The 21,265-nt window shown below is 43.4% G+C and overlaps 1 protein-coding gene across 1 annotated transcript in view; it reads right to left on the bottom strand.

Moving 5' to 3' along the window:
- Positions 1 to 491: 491 nt before the first annotated feature.
- The window catches only part of LOC143924672 (cytochrome P450 2W1-like), a 35,430-nt gene continuing 14,656 nt past the window's right edge, over positions 492 to 21,265 (bottom strand). The window contains exons 5-9 of the mRNA XM_077449076.1: positions 14,904 to 15,077; positions 12,611 to 12,758; positions 9,920 to 10,104; positions 3,191 to 3,332; positions 492 to 1,682 (exon numbers count right to left, since the gene is read on the bottom strand). Of these exons, the coding sequence (XP_077305202.1) occupies positions 1,495 to 1,682; positions 3,191 to 3,332; positions 9,920 to 10,104; positions 12,611 to 12,758; positions 14,904 to 15,077 (837 nt within the window). The 3' untranslated portion in view covers positions 492 to 1,494. The remainder of the gene's footprint in view (positions 1,683 to 3,190; positions 3,333 to 9,919; positions 10,105 to 12,610; positions 12,759 to 14,903; positions 15,078 to 21,265) is intronic.

Here is a 21,265-nt window from a genome sequence, read left to right as displayed (position 1 = left end):
GCATGCAGCATTGATCCCATCAAAGACTGCTGATCGCTCAGTTTTTAGCATTCTGTGAGCAGAGAGTGTCGTGATTGTCAGTCCCCGGCTTTCTGCTCTGCTCTCCTCCAAGCTCACTGCAGCACTGGGCTGTGCAGATTGCTGAGAGACTGAGACAGCTGCTGGACCTTGCCGGGAAGAAAACTCCTGCGAGCATGCACGGGAGTGACGTCATCACGGCTCTGGGCACTCACAACGCTGGAACCCGGAAGACACGCCAAGGGCAGGATGTCAGCTCCCTCGGCGTGGACCGGGCTTCGATATGGGGGCTTTGTTCTGAGGTATTTCATAATGAGCTATTATGCACTGCATATTAGCTCATTATGCCTTTGCCTTTCAGGTTTTTTTTTTTTTTTTTTAAATGTGCGGGTATACAACTGCTTTAACTGCACAAAAAAGCGCTAGGGTAGGGTTTACAAAGCATACCTTAACTCTTTCTGAACTATGTCACAATACAAGTATATATCACATAGTACTACATAGAATATGACTATGCTGTAAAATGCTGTAAAAATAATCAGCTTGTAAAAGGCAAAGTGCTCCGTATATTACATGATACATCTCAGACAACTGAGATGCATGACTTTTTAAAAATCAATTGCAAATTTACTCTTTTATAGTTCAGAACTTTTATTTCCTTGGTCATCATTATACTAATTGTACTTAGTTCCAATATGTAGTATAAGATTTTAGATTCTATAATAAATGATTATTATTATTTTTTTTTAACTATACTCTTGATGATAATTAAGACCTTTTTTTTTTTTTTTTATCTGAGGTCATCTTATATTAACCTGGTCTAAGTTGGTTTTATTCTCTCTTAGCCCTTGTACACATGGAGATTCCGACGGAAAGTGTCCGATCGAACCGTATTGTCGGATAATCCGACTGTGTGTGTGGTCTCCATCGGACTGTTTCCGTCAGAACATCCGAAGGAGCAAGTTTTCAAACTTGTCTATAAAATTTTCCGACAACATGATCCGATCGGACTTTGTCCGATCATGTGTAGAGAATTCCGATCCGACAAAGTGCCACGCATGCTCAGATCAAATTCCTAAACCAAAGCTATTGGCCACTAGCCTGAACGTAGTCCCGTCGTAACGAAATAACGTCATCATGTTAAGTACGATCGGATTTTCTGACAACTTTGTCTGACTGTGTGTATGCAACAGTTTCGGACAAAATCCGTCGGACAAAATCTGACGGATTTGGTTGTCGGAATGTCCGACCATGTGTACATGGGCTTATACATTGTATGACGCAATCTTTTGAATAGTTAGATCCATGCTAAACTTGTTTTAGTTAAACTACTTTTAGTTTATGTTGGAACTACTACTTCTTTTGTTGCCACCATATGTACTTATGTATAGTAATTGTTAAAATTCAATAAACAAATTTGACAAGAAAAATCTATTGCAAACTGCATGTTGTAATTTTTTTAAATTCGTAAATTGTCTATATTCTGGGTGTGGCAACAACATGGTAGCTCTTAGGTCTCATAATAAAGAAAACATCTGCAGTGAGGTCCAAGCTTTCCCTTTTCACTCCTGGTGGAGGAGTGAATGTAAATTTTTGTAGCATTCCTGTGAAGAACAAGAAAAGCTCCATCCTGGCCAGACTCTCCCCAGCACACACCCTGCGTCCTGTGTGTAAAAGAAGAATAAATGGTTATCAGGGCAAAGTTAGTATTAAAATTGACACTCTATTTTCATTCACTCCCCAGCCAATGTGTAGTTAGTGCAGCATTTACATATATTGCTGTTGTGTTTAGACTCAGACAGGCAATGTCCTTCAAAGCATCAACAAGGATAGGGACTACGTCAGAGTGGCCCTTACACGCCTTCACTTACATAGTATTTTTTAGACTTGTGCACAATGGAAAATTTTGTTTAGTTTCGGTTCGTTGTCATTCGTAAAATACAAAATTACGTTCTGTTATATTTGTTATGTTACGTTAATAAGTTTTCAGGTAATTCGTTATTATTCGTAGCGTGTCAATATTCGTTATACTGAATCTCGAATCATGTCGAATTCATTCGTTATATGCGCTATAATTTCATTCGTATTGGTTGAAATTCGATATTTATGTATATATATACATTCGTGATAATGATTTGTAGTTTGGAAAGTCATTTGTTTATTGAATCTTTTAACACACACAATGACAACGTCTCTTCTTCTCGGCTCAAATACAATACATCACCCTTCTAACTCAGTTCTCAGGAGTGCACTTTGCCAGTAATCCATCCTCCGGCACAAAATTAATCAGTTGATTGGGCTATAAGATTTACTTTGAGCTGACCATTTGTTTCATTAGATCTTTAAAGAATTAACAAATCATGTTGAATTCATTCGTTATATCCACTATAATTTCTTTAGTATTTGTTGTAATTCGTTATTTTTTTATTCGGACATTCGGATGCATCCAAATGTCCGAAAGATGCAAAATTTGGCCGAATTTCAATTTGTTACAAAACGAATCGCACAAGCCTAGTATTTATGTCTACCTCTGAAGTACACTGACCACCGCACAAAGCATTGGAGATCTCACCCCTTGTCTCCTGCAATCCCATCTCAAAGATATCAATATAGCCCTTATCCTTTAAACCAACTGCTTTATAGTGTCATGTAGTACAGTGGACCCTCTGTGCCACCAAACAGGAGTCTGGAACATCACTAAGGTGCAATCCCATTGTATTAGGCAGAAGGTCAGGACAGGCAGCAGGTAGAAGCAAAATCAGTGGGTAGTTCCAGTTTCAACCAAAGTATCCAGAGGAACTGGAAACAAGCACCTTTGATCAGGCTCAGAATGACTGCTTTAAACTCACTTTAAGGTCTGTTTACTGGCACAAGGTATGAAGAGCACAGTGTGAAAATACCACAGTCCAGGTGGGGGTAAAGGAAAGAGTGCAGGTCCAGCTGTTCTAAACTTCTAAAACACAGCAGAAGAAAGAAGGGATCTAACTATCAACAACTTACACTCAACCGCAGGCCGATTGTTTCATATAGGTAGTATACAGTATATTACTTGCAAATAAGTTAGAGAAGTGCAGCTATGCTGTTCTTTATTTACTGAGTGCAGTAAGCTGTTAGTGGACTCTGATGCATCCCTTGTAATAAAACTTGTATAGTCAATAATTTCTTTACTCACCTTTGGAGAAAGCAAAGAATTCATCTCTCTTTAGAAACTTCCCATCAGCATCAAGGAAATGATTGGGGTTAAATTCCCTAGGACTCTCCCATTTGGTTTCATCATATAGAATTGATGTAAAAAGAGGGACCACTGGGGTTCCCTGTTAAAAAATAAGAGATAAGATAATTTTTTATTCCAATATCAGAAGCAACAAATATCCCTCTACTACCAACCATAATAATAAATGCGCTGTTCTACTGCAGGACTAAAAGCATACTAATAAATACTAATAGATAACTAGTAACTACTAAGCATAACTACTAACAGATATATGTAAGGAGTAGGGATGAGCTTCATGTTCGGGTCGAACATAAGTTAGACTCGAACATCGGGTGTTCGTCTGTTTGCAGAATGAATGATGATGATTGGCCAAAGCATGCACCTGACTTGCGTGCTTTGGCCAATCCTAGTGCCCTCTGCTAAGAGAGCCATGATTGGCCTTTGGCCAATCATGGCTCAGGGGGACTAAGTCCATGCCCCACACTATATAAGGCTGCTTACACGGCAACCATGTGTAGTGTTGTTGGCATGGATAGAGAGATAGCCTGAGTTAGATTAAGCAGGTAGGTTATTCAGTTAGTAGCAGTGTATTTGATATATATATATATATATATATATATATATATATATATATATATATATAGTCAGTCAGTCTAGTATATACAGTATCTCACGAAACTGAGTAAACCCCTCACATTTTTCTAAATATTTTCTTCTATCTTTTCATGTGACAACACCGAAGAAATGACACTTTGCTACAATGTCAAGTAGTGAGTTTACAGCCTGTATAACAGTGTAAATTTGCTGCCCCCTCAAAACAACTCAACACACAGCCATTAATGTCTAAACAGCTGGCAACAAAAGTGAGTACACCCCTAAGTGAAAATGTCCAAATTGGGGCCAGAAGTGAATGAATGATTGAATGAGTGACTTGTATAGCGATACCTATGCGAACTGAATCGCCTCAGGGCGCTTTCTTGCCACCAGAGTCCATCTGCGGCTTTGCGTGGTCCTTTACCCCATAAGGTCCTGACACGCTTACAACCACATACAACATTGACATACACATACACACATATTAAGGCCAATTTTTTTTTTTTTTTTTTGACAAGGTCTAATTAACCTACCAGCATGTCTTTGGAGTGTGGGAGGAAACCAGAGTACCCGGAGGAAACCCACGCAGGCACAGGGAGAACATGCAAACTCCAGGCAGATGTTGTCATGGTCAGGATTTGAACCAGCGACCCTATTGCTGCAAGGTGAAAGTGCTAACCATTATTTTCCAGAACTGCCTTAACCCTCTTGTGCATGGAGTTCACCAGAGCTTTACAGGTTACCACTGGAGTACTCTTTCACTCCTCCATGACGACATCATGGAGCTGGCGGATTTTAGAGACCTTGAACTCCTCCACCTTCCATTTGAGGATGCCCAACAGATACTCAATAGGGTTTAGGTCTGGAGACCTAAATGCTTGGCCAGTCGATCACCTTTACCCTCAGCTTCTTTAGCAAGGTAGTGGTCATCTTGGAGGTGTGTTTGGGGTCGTTATCATGTTGGAATACTGCCCTGCAGGCCAGTCTTTTAAGGTAGAGGTTCCTGCTCTGCTTCAGTATGTCACAGTACATGTTAGCATTCATGGTTCCCTCAATGAACTGTAGCTACCCAGTGCCTGCAGCACTCATGCAGCCCCAGACCATGACACTCCCACCATCATGCTTGACTTGAATGAAGACACTTGTCTTTGTACTCTTCACCTGGTTGTCGCCACACACACTTGACCCCATCTGAACCAAATACTTTTATCTTGGTCTCATCAGACCTCAAGACAGGTTCCAGTAATCTCTGTCCTTAGTCTGCTTGTCTTCAGTAAACTGTTTGCAGGCTTTCTTGTGCATCATCTTTAGAAGGGGCTTCCTTCTGGGATGACAGCTATGCAGACCAATTTGATGCAGTGTGCTGCATATGGTCTGAGCACTGACAGGCTGACCCCCCCACCCCTTCAACCTCTGCAGCAATGCTGGCAGCACTCATACATCTATTTCCCAAAGACAACCTCTGGATATGACGCTGAGCATGTGCACTCAACTCCTTTGGTCGACCATGGCGAGGCCTGTTCTGAGTGGAACCTGTCCTGTTAAACCGCTGTATGGTCTTGGCCACCATGCTGCAGCTCAGTTTCAGGGTCTTGGCAATATTGTTATAGCCTAGGCCATCTTTATGTAGAGCAACAATTCTTTTTCTCAGATCCTCAGAGAGTTCTTTGCTGTGAGGTGCAGAGTTGAACTTCCAGTGACCAGTTTGAGAGAGTAATGCCGGCCATACACGGTTCGAATTTTGAAAGAATTTTCTTTCGAAAATCGTATCTAAGAATTTTCATATGAATTTCGCACCATTAGTGGGCTGCAGCAACAGCCGATTTTCGTGCGGAAATAAAATTTGAGGAATCGGACATGTTGGAAATTTTTAGAAAAACTAACGATTTTCTAATGAATGATGGGAGAATCGTGCGAGAAACATAATAAGAAAAGAAAATGTACGGAGATAAAAGAAAATGTACGGTGATGAAAGAAAATTTACGGAGAGAAAAGAAGATTCCCAGCCAAGAAAATTCTTTTCTGTAGCAACATGAGGTGAAATTGAAGGCTTGGTCGGTAGAATTTCGAAAATCAATGGTGGCATCATCGGATCACAAAAAAAACAAATTTTCTGATTTTGAAAAGAAAATTAGTTCGAAATTCGACCGTGTATGGTCTGCATTAAAGCGATAACACCAAATTTAACACACCTGAGACCTTGTAACATTAACGAGTCGCTTGACACCGGGGCAGGGGGAAGGATGGCTAATTGGGCCCAATTTGAACATTTTCACTAAGGGGTGTACTCATTTTTGTTGCCAGCGGTTTAGACATGAATGGCTGTGTGTTGTATTATTTTGAGGGGACATCAAATTTACACTGTTATACAAGCTGTACGCTCACTACTTTACATTGTAGCAAAGTGTCATTTCATATATATATATATATATTCTGCATTCTTTGTAGCCTATATCTACAGTCTAATATATAATATATATATACAGTATATATATATATATATATATATATGCTCTACATTCAGTGTAGTCCATACATTACAGTGTATTCAGTGTAGTGTGGTGTTGCAAAACTAAAAATACATCATGTCCTGAAGGCCACCAAGAAGAGGCAGATGCTCACAGGGCACTAAAGGAGACAAGCAGCCTCTGTGTCTACACTCAACAGTGGTGGTTGTGAACATGGTGCATCCTCTGCAGGTGGCCATGGGGCACGCTTGTCCTTTTTTTCTGCTGCTGGCTGTGTTATTGAGCCACAACATGCAGAAGAGTTGGTGGAGTAAATAACAAAGCCGTCCTCATTCTTCTCATCCTCTGTAACCCAGGCTCAGAGTAGTTTGGCTTCCAATGCAGCTGCTAAAGCAGCCTATTCCGTCAGCTCCTTGTCCACAGTCACTCCTTCCATAGCCACACCATCATGCAAGGAGGAGTCCCCAGAATTATTCAGCTACAGTGTTGGGTACAAGCTGCTGGAGGATGAGCATCGATTTGAAGGCTCCAATGTTGGTTCCGAGGTAAAGGAAGGGAGTAACATGAGCCTAGAGAGAGGGGGGTGCAACAGAAGGGCAAGAAACTGGCAGTCATGTTCCCCCAGTTGCAGCATACTGCCAAGTTTGCTTCAGTGATGAGGAGGGAAGGGATGCTAAGGTGACTGACTATACTTGGGTGCCTGCCTGAGAGAAGAAAGGAGGAAAGTGAGGAAGCGGAGGAGAAAGTACAACGAGGCAGGATGTCCTCTAGGGGGCAGATTAAGGGCAGCCACCCTATTGTATCACACCGCAGAGCTCCGTAGGTGCAGTGTGCTGCTGACTCCCTGCTGACTTTTAAAAGTTCCTCGGTGTGGGCCTTTTCCACCCGTGTGCAGCAGATCGCACCCTTGCTGTTTGCAACCTATGTCTGAAGTGGATCAAGTGTAGCCAGAACAGCAGCCACTTGGGCACCACATGCTTGACCAGACATATGATGACCTGCCATGCAGTCCATTGGCAACAGCATTTGAAAGACCCACATCAAAGAAAAAGGCGGACTTCTCCTTGCTCCTTATCTGGGATTTCCAACCCTACTATACCTCCAGTCCTCTCAAAAACCTGCACTGAGAGGAATGAAGATATAGCAATAGGTGTCCCAAGTACTTGCAGCCAGTCTGCTACCAGTACACCACCTATTGATTTTAGAAACAAAGAAAAGGCTTCCACCATATCAGATGAAATAGTGTGGTGGTCCTATCCCTGGTGTAGATAGAACAAAGAAGAATACCCTCCAAGTGGGACTTTGAAAGACTACCAACACTAATCTAATATTGAAATATTATTTTAATATTTGAATGATGATCGATCAAACAATACGATCAATGATAAAAAGATGTGTACTGTCTAAACAATATGTACATACAGAGAACATAAACCAAAGACCAAATTATGACTAAAATATGAATTGACACTGATACTTTCTGATGGGTAATGCATCCTGATACCCGATGCGTTTCGAGTTTTTTTTACACCTTTGTCAGGGGTAGAGAGTGGAGTATAGTCAAATATATTTTAGCTCAATTGAAGTGATTCTGTCAGAGAACTCACAGTGCTAATGACCGCCTCCGAGCAGTAGTGGCTAATTCCCATTCCGCTAATGCCAATGGGCATGCGCGGAGTCCCAGACAGAGGAGAACGAGTTCCGGAACGAACGTGCGCACTCGCGCACGCACATTCACGTCCGCCAATCCTGGCGCATGGCGTCCTATATAAACAGAGTCTCTGCTTCATACCAGTGCTGGATCGTCTTCAGCTTGTTCCTGAGTTCCTGATTTCTGTTTGACCTGCTACCTTGCTCCTGACAAACCCAGCTTCCTTGACCACTCTCCTGGATCACCCCTGCATGTTATCTACCTCTACTGATTATACAGACCTTGGCTTGGATTCTCTTCTATGGCTCCGCTTCCTGATTCTATACCTCACTGCCATTTTGTTGCCAACCTCTGCCTGTCCTTGACTACGAACTTGCCTTCCGTTTATGTACCTTGTTGCCAGCCAGTTGCCAACCTTGCCTGTTCCTGACGTTGCAGTTGTTCCTGAATCCACTTACCTGCCTGGCTCCCGATGAACAGTTTTGGTGATCAGTCTTCACGGCTTCCTCCGAGAGGATCCTGTATCTCCAAGCTCCAGCCTTCAGCCTGCAGGCACCTGCACCCTTTCTTTGCCCCAGCACTCCCTGTCCCCACTACCAGGGGTGTTGAGACCGGAACTGTGCAAGAGGCCACCCTCAGCATTTTGGACTCCGCTGTAAGGTATGCGATAGATTCCATATTAAGAACCAGGAGAGGCAATTATTAAAGATGAAAATGAATGCCAGATCAAACCTGCTGTAAGCTTAAGAAGAAATGAGTTCCAAAGTCTGTATGGTAACAGATGTATAATGGCAATTTGATTCCACTGAAAACTATCCGGTAACCCATGAGCTGTATTCGAAACTCCGGTTAAACCTCGTCCCGACTACCCTTTAAGCAATTTTTGTCTACGGGTGGAATCATATTGCCATTATACATCTGTTGCCATACAGACTTTGAACTCATTTCTTCTCCGGCCCTCTACCGGCATGTGCAATGCAATGTTTTGGCCTCCTTGGACAGGGTGGTCAGCAGTAAGGTTCATATTACGGCTGACTCATGGTCCAGCAGGCATGGGTAGGGACATTACCTTTCCTTCACTGTGCACTGGGTAACTCTGCTGGCACCTGGGAAGGATGCAGGACAGGGTTCAGTGTTGTTGGAGCTCGTTCCGCCACCACACCACAGTGATTCTGCCACAGCTCTCTCCTCCACCCGTTCCTCCTCTTCTTCCTCTATGGCTTCTTTTGCAGATTTGTCCTCTGAACCAGCGGTGCTCCGTAAGTGTTCAAGGAGCTATGCAAGCAGTCAGGCTAAAACATGCCATGCGGTGCTTAAGTTGGTCTGCCTAGGGGACAGGAGCCACTCTGCCTAGGAGTCAGATATTCTGTCAGCTCTGCAGGGGCAGACTCAGAGGTGGTTGACATCATGCCAGCTTCACCCAGGAATGGTTGTATGCGACCATGGCACCTACCTTCTCTCCGCCGCCCTCTGACAGGGACAATTGACTCATGTTCCATGTTTGGAACACGTCCTGAATTTGGTGGTGCAGCGGTTCTTGAGCAGGTACCTAAGCTTACAAGATCTCCTGAGGCAGTCCAGAAAAATCTATGGTCTTTTCTGCCGGTCATACAATGCCAGTGCTCGGCTGGCTGACATTCAAAGGGAAGGAAACTTGCCCACCAACCGCCTCATTTCTGACATGGTGGAACTCAATGTTGGCAATGCAGAGGCTGCACATACAGCAGATGGCCATCAAACCAGTCATCTCAGTTTTAACTCTGGGATTTCGGCGTCAGCTGAGTGATCAAGAAGTGAGAGCTGACTCCCAAATCAAATATGGCTGCTGAAACGCCACTGTACATATGAGGGTCAGTGGACAGCCAATCAAAAAATGTACTTCACCATGAAGAAATACCTACAAATATGTAACTGGGAGAGGCATGATTCAAATGATGCAAAGTCTTTGATTGAAGGTCTACTTTAAATTCTTACCCTCGGTATAGTGTAGCCTCTGAAGCTGATATCTGTGGGTGTGACATGTGCTAGATATTGAATGATGTTACCAAAACGTTGAATTTCATGCACTACTGCCAGGCAATAAGGCAGCACCTTCTGGTCATCCCACCTTGGAGGACGCTCCAGCCCAATCACATCTTCAATCTCATCCTGAACTTTTTCTTAAGACAAAAAAATTGTGATTTTAGATATCATTGGAAAGCTTTTATAATTTTAAAATGTCTAATGTATATACTAATATATTAATTGTAATGCATTACAATCAATATGTATTCCCTTACTGATCAAAAACTACAGCAGCTTGCTCTCGCCTGTCAACCATCTATCACATAGTAATGACTGCTGGGTGCACTCAGTATATATTGGAAGATATATGATTAGAAGGGATATAACTGTCCCTGGTTAGGAACACACACAATTAATGATCCCATTTGCTGGTAGGGGACAATCTTCTTAAAAAGTAATTGTTATACATAAGCTAACTTATACTGATACAGTATGTTTTTAACATTCTAATATTTGGAATGATTCAAATACAACACAGCAAATTCACTGGTTTTTAACACCTTCCCACCCGGCCTATTGTAAAATGACGGCTGGGCGGGAGCACTGTTGTTTTGGGAGAACATCATATGAAGGGTTGTGCTCTGGCATGATCTGTCGCCCACTGCGTCCACCAGACACAGCTAATGACAGATCACTGTACCGACTTGCTGCTGGTACCTTGTGACTGCTGTGGCCAACCACAGCAGATAACATGAAAGTTGTACACAATGAAAGGCTTTGATTCATGCTTTTCAGTGTGTATTATTGTGATGAGCTCTGTAATGGGTCACAGTCATCACAGACAGGGCCATCACATCACAGACAGGGCCAATCACAGCCCATCTGTACCATGTGATTAACTGTGGCCAATCATAGCTAATCAGAATAGTAAACATTAAATGAGTAATTTTTATTCAGAAAAAATGCTTGCTTATAATTTTAAAATTCGCAACCATAGTGTTTAACCAGTTGAGGTTAAAGTACCATTGTGTTGCTAGCTGTGATTGGTCACAGTGATCATATGGTACAGACAGGGCCAATCACAGCCCATCTGTACCAGTGTATTGCTTTGGTCACAGTGTGTTAAAAAAAAATCGTACAAAAAAAAAGATTATTTATGAAAGATTATTTATTTGCAAAATGTTATGTTCTGTCTTTTTGGCTTCTTTAGAAAAAAAATAAAAATCCAGTGGTGCCTAAATACCACCAAAAGAAAGATCTATTTGTGAGGAAATGGTTATTATTATTTTATTTTATTTTATATTATTTATTATTATTTATAAGGGTAATTATTTGGTAATTATTTGCGCGTAATGGTCATTCAAAGTATGACAGCACTAAAAGCTGAAAATTGGCCTGGGCAGAAAGGGGGTAAAAGTGCCCAGTATTGAAGTGGTTAATTAGCTGTTTTATTTAGGTTTTTATTCTTTGAGTCTGGCAGAGCCTGGCAGCACTGAAATTGTGGTCAGCTGAGAGTATAGGTTTACTTATTAGGTTTCCACAATTAGGATTATTTTTTTCATTATAAAACCAAAGGATTTTTTGATATGTAACATGCTTAACACTGTAGTACATTGCCCCTTGACTCACCATGCTTACGTGCAGGTATGGACTCCATCTTCTTTTCCCACAACCCTATGGGTTCCCACAAGTCCCTGGACATGACTAGGGAATATTTTTTTCTGTTTCCCACCCTCTGCAGTGCAGAGAGACAAGGCCTAATGAAGCAGAGGTGGCTGACCATATGATCTGCAGTCAGGTGTACTGTCACCCACTGATAGTCCTTGACTGTAAACAGCTCGGCAGGAGCCAAAAGCATACAGCTTCAACAGAAGACCCAACCAAGTCACTGTAGACAGCATTGCTCCAATTGCTACCAGAATACTGCTCTTCAAGTGGGTAGCCCTACGTCTCAATCTGCCTGCCTGTGGCTACCAGCCTTGGGACTCCTTAAGCCACTTGCCTGTGGTGCCAGCCCAGGGATCCCTCCACCTTTTAACCTGTGTACCCAGACCTTACCTGGACTTTACTGTTTACTGAAATATTTATTGTTCTCTAGTATCTGTGGCTACATAACCTTATAGAAACATTGTTGTTCTGCCACTCAGTGTCATTATTGATTTGCAGAGACCTTGCTCTCATAAGCTCCTGTTTGTACTTCACACTTGGTTTTACATTGTTCTGTACTGTATGCACACCTTTTGCCAATTGACTAAATTTATCCTACTCTGCATCTGTTTAGTAAAATTCAAGTTAAAACTGCCCTCTGTCTGATCTTTCAGCTGATTCCTCTAATTGTTAGAGTATTCCAATGGCTGTAGCTGGAATAGGCAAGCATTGGCAAAGTACATCATCTAGTAAAAAAAGGAGAAGCTTAGGGCTTGGATCTTGTAAGTTTCTAAAAGAAGGGCAAGGGGAGGGGTAGTGTGTGAGCCAATAGGAGTTGAAGGGGGGTCATGAGTGTTTACTGCTGCAAATAGAGATTTCGTTCTCAAAGAGCGCTAGAATATTATGCTTTTTAAATTCGTTTCTTTTCAATTGATTCCCCCTAGTCCTGAGGAATACTCAGGAAATTGCACAGTCCATAATATTGTCTATTGAGCAGCTGGCTACAATCCTTACTTTGTATATGAGGGTATTTCATCATGAGGAGGATGGCCCACTGTAATGTAGTGGAGGTTGTCTCTGTACCACCAAGCATGAGATCAAAAGTCGAAGCCAGCATGTTCTTCTCTGTAAAGATCTTTTCTTTGTCCTCTAACGTCTTTTCCTTTTGGGTAAATATTAACATCAATTAAATTTTTTTGAAAGTGTCTGGTATTGAAGTGGTTAAAATAAAGAGATCTACTTGTCCAAGGGGATAAGGTTATTCCAGCTGCTGGGGGTTATTTTTGATTTACACCGAAAAATGGTTGGTTGTTTCTCCTAAATGCTGGTAGTTAGATCATATTTTAATCCTCAATATACTCTATTATAAGGGCATTAAAGCAACAAACAACATCTTCCTGGTGCACTTTTCAAATTACTACAATGTCAAAGTCATTGCTTTATAATTATGCCCCTATATACCATTGACTTGAACTAGTTGCTAATAGTTCTGACTCAGCTAGTGCTCTTTCACACTAGTGGGCACACGGAGGTAAAAACAGGTTGTTCAGCCTCATTACTACTGCCATCTGGCTGTTTACATGAATTTTAACATTAAAGCTGATAGTTACATAGTTAGTTTGGTTGAAAAAAGACACACGTCTATCTAGTTTAAACAATAAAATGGGGGAAAAAACATTCTTTCTTTACAATCCTATATATACAGTACGATCCTTTACCCATAGTTGATCCAGAGGATGCAAGAAACCCCAATAAAGCATAATCCAATTTTCTCCAGCAGGGGAAAAAATTCCTTCCTGATCCCCCAAGAGGCAATTGGATCAACTTTACCTATACATTAGTATTAGTATTAGTATTCAGTTATATTATGTGTATCCAGGCTGTTCTTAAAACAACCTACTGTCAAGAAACACCTCTTGAGGGAGTCTATTTCACATTTTCACAGCTCTTACTGTGAAGCAGCCTTTCCTGTATTCCTCCAGATGTAGAGTGTCCCTGTCATGGTTATGCAGTAATCTTCCTCTGTCTGCTTCTCCTCTCCTCATGTGTTCAGACTAAGAGGCCAGCCACTTCCAACTGGTGGCTTTTATAACCTCTCCTCTAAGCATGGCTCCACCCCAGGCCCTATCAGGGAACCCTATATTAACCTGTGCACTGCAAGCCAGCGGTACTGATCAACCATTGTGTATTCACTGTGTGTTTGGCTTCCTGTTTCCTGCTTGCTGCGTGCTCTACGTTTGTCTCTATTACCGACCTTGGCATGTTCTCAACTTTTCCTGTCTGCTCATGACCCTGGCCTTTTGGCACGTCCCTGACTATCCCTGTCCGACTGTGACCCTGAACCTTTGGCGTGTACTCTGTTGTACTTGTCTGCTAGTTGCCCTGACCTCTGCCTTATCCCTTTACTATCCTTGTTGTTCAAGCCTGCTGTTTCCTTCACCTGTAGTCTACCATGGGCGTGAGCTGTGAGAGCCTAGGGGCTGCGACCTGGAGCCAGACTGCAGCGCAGTCCATCCTCACCACTAGAGGCTCTGGTGAACACCTGCTGGCTCTTAGACTCTGCACCCTGGGGAATCTATGTTCCAATTGGGATCTGTGCTAATGATCCAGTAGACCTGCTTCCTAAACCTCCCTGGGTACAATCGGCAGCAGTCAGTCCTAGGGTCCACTATCTTAGCGGTGCACTTCCTATTTCTATGGAGTGCATCTGTCACCTGGTCCCAGGTGACCGGACAGTCCCCTTGTCTTCTGTGATGACTTTAAAGTGAATAGCTCAACACCAATTTCACTATATGCACCCCTTATGTATTTATACATTTTAATCATATCTCCTCTTCTCAAGAGAGAATACAATTAGTTCTTCTTCATAGCTGAATTCCTCCACGCCTCATTAACTTTGAGGCATGGAGATATGGTTGTACACATGTCCTGGCTGCTATGCTTGGCTTTGTGGCTGTGGCAATTTTAACTTGAGCTGTAGAGATGGACAGATGGCACCAGATTATTCTGTAAATCTCATTTTTTTTTTTTTGCACTTCTCCTGTTGCATCTTGATTGTTATCCCACCAGTCATCCGGCCACCAATAGTTGGAAAGACAACTCTAACAGGAGAAAGCAAAGTCCTGTCTACCAAGATGCCTGCTCCATGCTGAACAAGGCATAGTAATTCAAAATTGTGGAAAACCGCAGGGCGGCTACAGGCATTACTGGTGACTATACCTTTGCTTTTTTTGTACACTGTTTCCACAGCTAAAATTATTTTCAAAGGTATTAAAACCATTCTGTATTTGTAACGGATGATGCTTACCCTTTCTTGTTTCTGTAGAAATGCTTCACTGTAAGTCCTGAAGGAGTCTTCACATTTCGACTCTTGTGCTTGTTTAAAAAGCTCCAGCAATACTTCATTGAGCTCATCAATTCTCTTTAAAACACGGCCAGGCGTTTTCAAGAAGTGTTTTAGTATTGGGAACACATTGTAGTACTGCAGATAAATGAATACAGCAGTTCATTTAAAAATACACTTGGTAGTTGCAATGTTTTCACAAATTATATAAGCAAAGCAGGTTTATGTTGTATGGCAGCATCCTTTAGATCAGCTCCCCTTCACAGCACAGTCTCCCTGTTTGAAGCAGTCCCACCATGTCCTCAGTTCCCCATCACCTCACAATGCCCCTTTACAGTGCAGACTCCTTTACATTAATGTAGCACAGACTGCAGTGTAAAGGGGGGGGGGGGGGGTGTGACGGCAAGGGGACTGCACCATAGCTCCCAACAGTCCCTGATTAAGAGGTAATGTGCCTGATTTAGAACAAAGTCCCTCTGTCCCTCAATCGTCCCACTTTTTGGTCTGATCCATATAGTTGTACATAAAAAGCGCTTTTTATCTTCCAAAAAGTGTTTTCCAGTGCCAAACCTTTCATCCATTTTCCAAATTTCTGCATTTGTAAATTATATATTTCAAAAGCCAGTATAAAGGAATAGTAATGGTAAAAAAAAGCACTTGTGGGTTTAGCTAATCATTTTTTCGTATGATTCTCCTTTAAGGGGGCATGGCAAGGGGTGTATACTATGCCTACACACATTTGCTAATAGGCGTCCCTCATTCTCATCCTCAAAAAGTTGGGAGGTATGCTGCACTGTAAAGGGGGGGGGGGGGGCTGTGATGGGAAGGGGACTGCACTGTCAAAGGGCACTGTAATGATTACATTGCCCCTTTACAGTGCAGTCTCCTTTATATCACAAAGCCTCTAGCAATCACAGCCAGCCCCTCTTCACAGTGCCCCTTATAGTCATGCCCCCCAATTGTCTCTCTAATCACAGTGCCCCCTATTACTCTCTTCCCCCCCTGCACAGTCCTACCTTTGGCAAGGCAAAGGCAAGATTCAGCCTGTGTCTCCTCTCCAAGGTCTCTCGCTCCTCTGGCTATGTCATCCTATTAGCGGGGCTGGGGGCGGGAGGACCTGCAGGTCTGGATGGAGGGTGGGAGCTGCCCAACTTATCATATTAACAAGCGTGTGATTACCCGCTTGTTAATATGAAAAGACTCCTGTTCTCTGCTCTGCTGATAGGGTGTGCAACATACTGTACAGTATAAGCTGGATAGTAGCACATGATCTAGCTAGTCGTCTCAGCAGCAGTTGAACATAGAGTCCAGTTTATTTTTGGTTGTACTTAGGTAGTGTCTGTGAACTGGAGTAAGGCTTCCATCTGCATTTCCTTGCTGTTTAATTCAAATTAGCCTTTTTCTTACTGCTGAACTGCTGGCTGTTTCAGCCAACAATCAGCAAAATAGTGTCTTGGATGCTGGACCATGAAACTGTAATAAGGTCCAATATGTGGAAGGGGAGAAGAAAATGGGAATTTATATGAAGCATACAGTTGCAAGTCTGTAAATTAGTAAACAAAGTAGTATTTATTGATTTGTATCCATAATGTATAATTATAATAATGTATATCGAAATCCAAAAAATTTTTTACATAGTGATACATATTCCAACAAAATTAATATATATATATATATATATATATATATATATATATATATATATATATATATATATATATATATAGGTTAAATTGTAGAGGAGAACTGCACACAGCTTTCAATCTAGTGCCAGCAAACAGGTCCTCCCACCGACCTTGTATATATAAGAATAAAGGTTGCTGCACTTAAAAATGTGTTGCTTTATTCTATCAAATCTTTAGAAAAATATTACAAAGCAAGTAGAGTCATTCAAGACAAAATCGTTACAATCATCTGTCAGGCAAAGATTACAAGTAAGGCTGATTTGTTCATGCCCTTCCTTAGATCAGTCCGAACACATCTGAAGTTTTTCACCACAATCATCTACTTTATATATGTTTCACATGTATCATCACACATGCAATCAATATGGTTAATCATTCTCAGTTTCTATCCAATCAATGTTACTAATGCTAATCTTATACCATAGACACAGAAAATAGCTAATCGCATAGCCGATAATCTCAATATCACATTGTCATCTTGCAATTCATCCTATTTTCAGATCCAATCTTTTTCTAAAGATTAGATGGAATAAAGCAACACATTTTCTTGATCATACATCACGGGACACAGGAGCTTCATTACATAGTGGGTTATATAGGCACCTCTGGTGATTGCACACTGGTTAACCCTCAATTAAGGAGAATTCCTCCCCTATATAACCCCTCCCATATGGGAGGCACCTCATTTTTTTTGCCAGTGTCTTTGGTGGTTGGTCACGTAAAACATGTGCTATGAAGAAAGCTCTGTGCAGGTCCCTGCGGGGGCCTAAGGGCTACAACAAACCGGATCCATATCTCGGGCCGATATTTTGACTCCCAAGATGGTATGGTACCTGGGCCTCGTCATCCAAAGAAACAAGGTTTTGCCTGTAAGTCCTCTCCTATTGGAAGACTGGGCTCTGGGTCTTTTACAAGGTCCAGGAAGGAGGTTCCTCTGAGAAGGAACCCCAAAAAATCATGAAGGTTGGCACAACAGCCTGATGCATACTTACATGCCTTTCAGATACACACGCTCAGTGAAGCCTGGTTCCTCCAGATGACTCACGTTTCCACTGCACTCCCTGCCACAATAAAGGTAATACAGGGGTCCCACGTAGTCTGGGGGTCCCGCGCAGCTCCGATGGTGGTCCCCTTACCCCCTGGACGTCCGGTGGTCCTCGTGCACACGCGGTAAGCGTGCTCCCATGCTAATGGAGGGGGGAGTGTGGTTGCAAGCCGTGCACGTTGGCAGGCGCCAGGCGGCAATTTAAAAAAAGCCCAGAGCGCCAGGGGGCTGTAAGTGGAGACACAGGAGCTGTGGGCAGTAAGCATCCTAAGGGATTGGATCCAGGCAAACCTAAGACACCTACTTAGCATCAGGTTGTGCAGTTTAAGCATATATATTTATTGTGAGACTTTGAGCACAACAGTGATTGCACTTTGTACTAGTACCTCTGCTTTGTAGCTTAGGGCTATGTCTCCTCGTAAGAGGGTCTCAGGGGGAGGTAACAAAGGCACTGGTAAATCACCTCCTAGGTCTAGGGGTTCTAAAAATGCCTGTAGGTTACCATCCCCCCCTGCAAGACTGGAGCCAGCCTCACAGGATGAGTCAGTGCCCCTGTCAGGTTTTTCAGCCTCTCCTAATATTTCAGCCCCGGTATATATGTCACTGAGGACTCCCTTAGGGCTACATTGGAGGGTTTTGAAGGGAGAATCATGAATTTTATTTCAGCTTCCCTAAAAGATAGCAGGAAAAGGGGTAGATCCCCTCCCTCTGCTGAGATTCCTCTTTCAGATGACACCTCTGACAATGAGGAGAGATCCCTATCTTGGGACAGGGATCATGAGCAGTCGGATGGATCAGAGGAAGAGGAGAGAGTCCCCTCCTCCCAGGCGCTCGGAAACAGGTGCAATATTATACTGAGTTGGTGCGTACCACATTCAGAATGCCTGCTGCTGAGGTCGCAACATCCTCTGTTTCTTCCCTGGGGGTCAGGAAAATCCCACAGACTGCCTTTTCCTTTCCAATTCATCCCTTAATGGATAAATTGTTGTATGAGGATTGGGGACATCCCAATAAACTGTTTGCTCCTCCTAAAAGGTTTTCTATGCTTTATCCTCTGGAGGATAGTTTTGCCAAAAAATGGGGGGTCCCATCTGTCGATGCGGCTGTTTCTTGCGTGAATAGAAACCTGACCTGTCCTTTGGATAATGCTCAGGTATTTAAGGATCCAACTGATAAGAAGCTGTAAACCTTATTGAAAGCCTCCTTTTCCATGACTGGCACAGTAGTGCAACCTACAGTCACAGCCGTGGGGTTGTGTCAGTTCCTCAAGGAACAAGTTAAGCAGATGCTTGGCCTCCTTCCCAGTGAGGAAGTGGAGAACTATGCATAAATACCTCAAATTCTGTGTTTTATGATTGATGCGATTTTGGATTCTGTCCAACAAGCATCTCATTTGTCTCTCCTTTTGGTACACATGCGAAGGGCCCTATGGCTAAAAAATTGGGCAGCTGAGCTATCATGCAAGAAGCATTTGATTGAGTTCCCGTTTAAGGGGGAACGTTTATTTGGAGAAGAATTAGACAACTTCGTCCAAAGAATTTCAGGGGGTAAATCTACTCTCATTCCAATCAAAAGGAGCAGACGTCCATCATTTAGGCATTCTCTCTCCCGGGGGAGCATCAAGCTCTAAGCAGTGGCGACGGCCTTCCCAACCTCCCTCTACAGGAAAGGCTCAAGGCCGGGCCCAGGGGCAGAAAAAGACTTGGGGGCAAAAGCCTGCCAAGCAGAGTCCAAAAGCTTCCTTGTGAAGGGGCGCCCCCGCTCGGCCGAGTGGGGGGAAGGCTCCTGCAGTTTGCAGAAGCCTGGCTGGAAAAGATCCGAGACAAGTGGGTAGTCTCCTCGGTATCTCTGGGCTACAAGCTAGAGTTTCAGGAGATTCCACCTTCTCGCTTTCTAAGGTCAAGGATCCCCAGGGATCCAGTAAAGCAAAGACCGCTATTCCTGGCCTTAGATCACTTACTATCCCAGGGGGTGATAGTGGAAGTGGACCCAAAAGAACAGGATTCAGGCTTTTACTCGAATCTCTTCAATGTTCCAAAGCCAAACGGAGGTGTCAGACCTATCCTGGATCTGAAGGATCTGAACCGGTTTTTACGCATCCGGTCCTTCCGAATGCAGTCAATACGTTCTGTGGTCTCCTCCCTGCAAGGGGGAGAGTTTACGGCATCAATAGATATCAAGGATGCATATCTTCATGTGCCAATATTTTCCGCACACCAAAAGTATCTAAGGTTCGCGATAGAGTGGCACCATTTTCAATTTGTGGCTTTGCCGTTCGGGCTCACTACGGCTCCTCGAGTCTTCACAAAGATTCTAGACCCTCTCTTGGCAAACCTAAGAGCTCAGGGTATAGCCGTCATGGCTTATCTAGACGATTTGCTTCTCATAGAGAAAACAGTAGCGCTCCTGAACCACAGTGTTACCAGAACACTAGACTGGAACGCCTAGGTTGGATTATAAACCACTCAAGGCGGGGTGTTTCTACCAAGGCCAAAAGCCTTGGCCATTGGGGGTCTGGTGCGCCTAATTCTGGGCAGAAGATCTTCCCCCATTCGGTTGTGCATGAGACTGTTAGGGAAAATGGTCGCCTCCTTCGAGGCCGTTCCATTCGCCCAGTTCCACTCAAGGCCTCTGCAAAGATGCATCCTTGCGGCGTGGAACAGGAAGCCCCAGGCCTTGGATCTTCCTATGTGTCTGTCGCCAGGGACACGCAAGAGTCTTGTTTGGTGGTTACAAACCGAGAATTTGCCGAAAGGCAAAACTTTTCTTCCTCTTCCATGGAAGACTATTACGACAGATGCCAGCCTGACAGGCTGGGGAACAGTGTTGGAGGAGACGTGCTCGCAGGGGAAATGGTCTGCGATCGAGAAGCTATTGCCCATAAAAGTCTTGGAGGTCTGGGCAGTTTATATGGCTCTCATAAAATGGTCTTACAGACTACGGGGTCTCCCTGTTCGGGTTCAGTCCGACAATGCCACAGCAGTGGCCCATATCATTCACCAGGGTGGTACCAGGAGTCTGGTTGCACAAAAAGAGGTGAATCGCATACTTGCCTGGGCAGAAAGGCATGGTCCATCCCTTTCTGCAGTCTTCATTCCAGGAGTGGAAAATTGGCAGGTGGATTTGTGCCCAGGAGAATGGGCTCTGCACCCCGACGTGTTTCAGAACATATGTCGCAGGTGGGGTACTCCAGACGTAGATCTGTTTGCGTCCAGATTCAACAGAAAGCTGGGCAAATTTGTGTCAAGGACAAGAGATGTTCTTGCTCAGGGGTCGGATGCTCTGACAGTTCCCTGGGATCAGAACAATCTAATTTATGCCTTCCCCCGCGCCCGCTTCTGTCACAGTTCCTGGGAAGAATCAACAGGGAAACAAAGTTGGTGCTTTTGGTAGCCCCGGCTTGGCTCAGGCGACCTTGGTACGCAGAGATCATGAAGTTGGCAGTAGGCAGGCCATGGATCCTTCCTCTCCAGCCAGATCTGCTCTCACAGGGTCCAATTTACCATCCTTTTTTCCGGATCCACAGTCCGCAGAAGAAGAATCTTTGCACACTTTAGATGGGGTAAGGGCTATCAGTACCTATCTTCAGGCAAATG

The sequence above is a fragment of the Lithobates pipiens genome, unplaced genomic scaffold (genome assembly GCF_037356315.1).
Source record: "Lithobates pipiens isolate NorthernLeopardFrog02 unplaced genomic scaffold, aLitPip1_a1.2 Scaffold_22, whole genome shotgun sequence".
In the NCBI taxonomy this organism is placed as follows: domain Eukaryota; kingdom Metazoa; phylum Chordata; class Amphibia; order Anura; family Ranidae; genus Lithobates; species Lithobates pipiens.
Note: the sequence above shows the minus strand (reverse complement) of the source record. Positions and strands in the feature narration are given on the sequence as shown.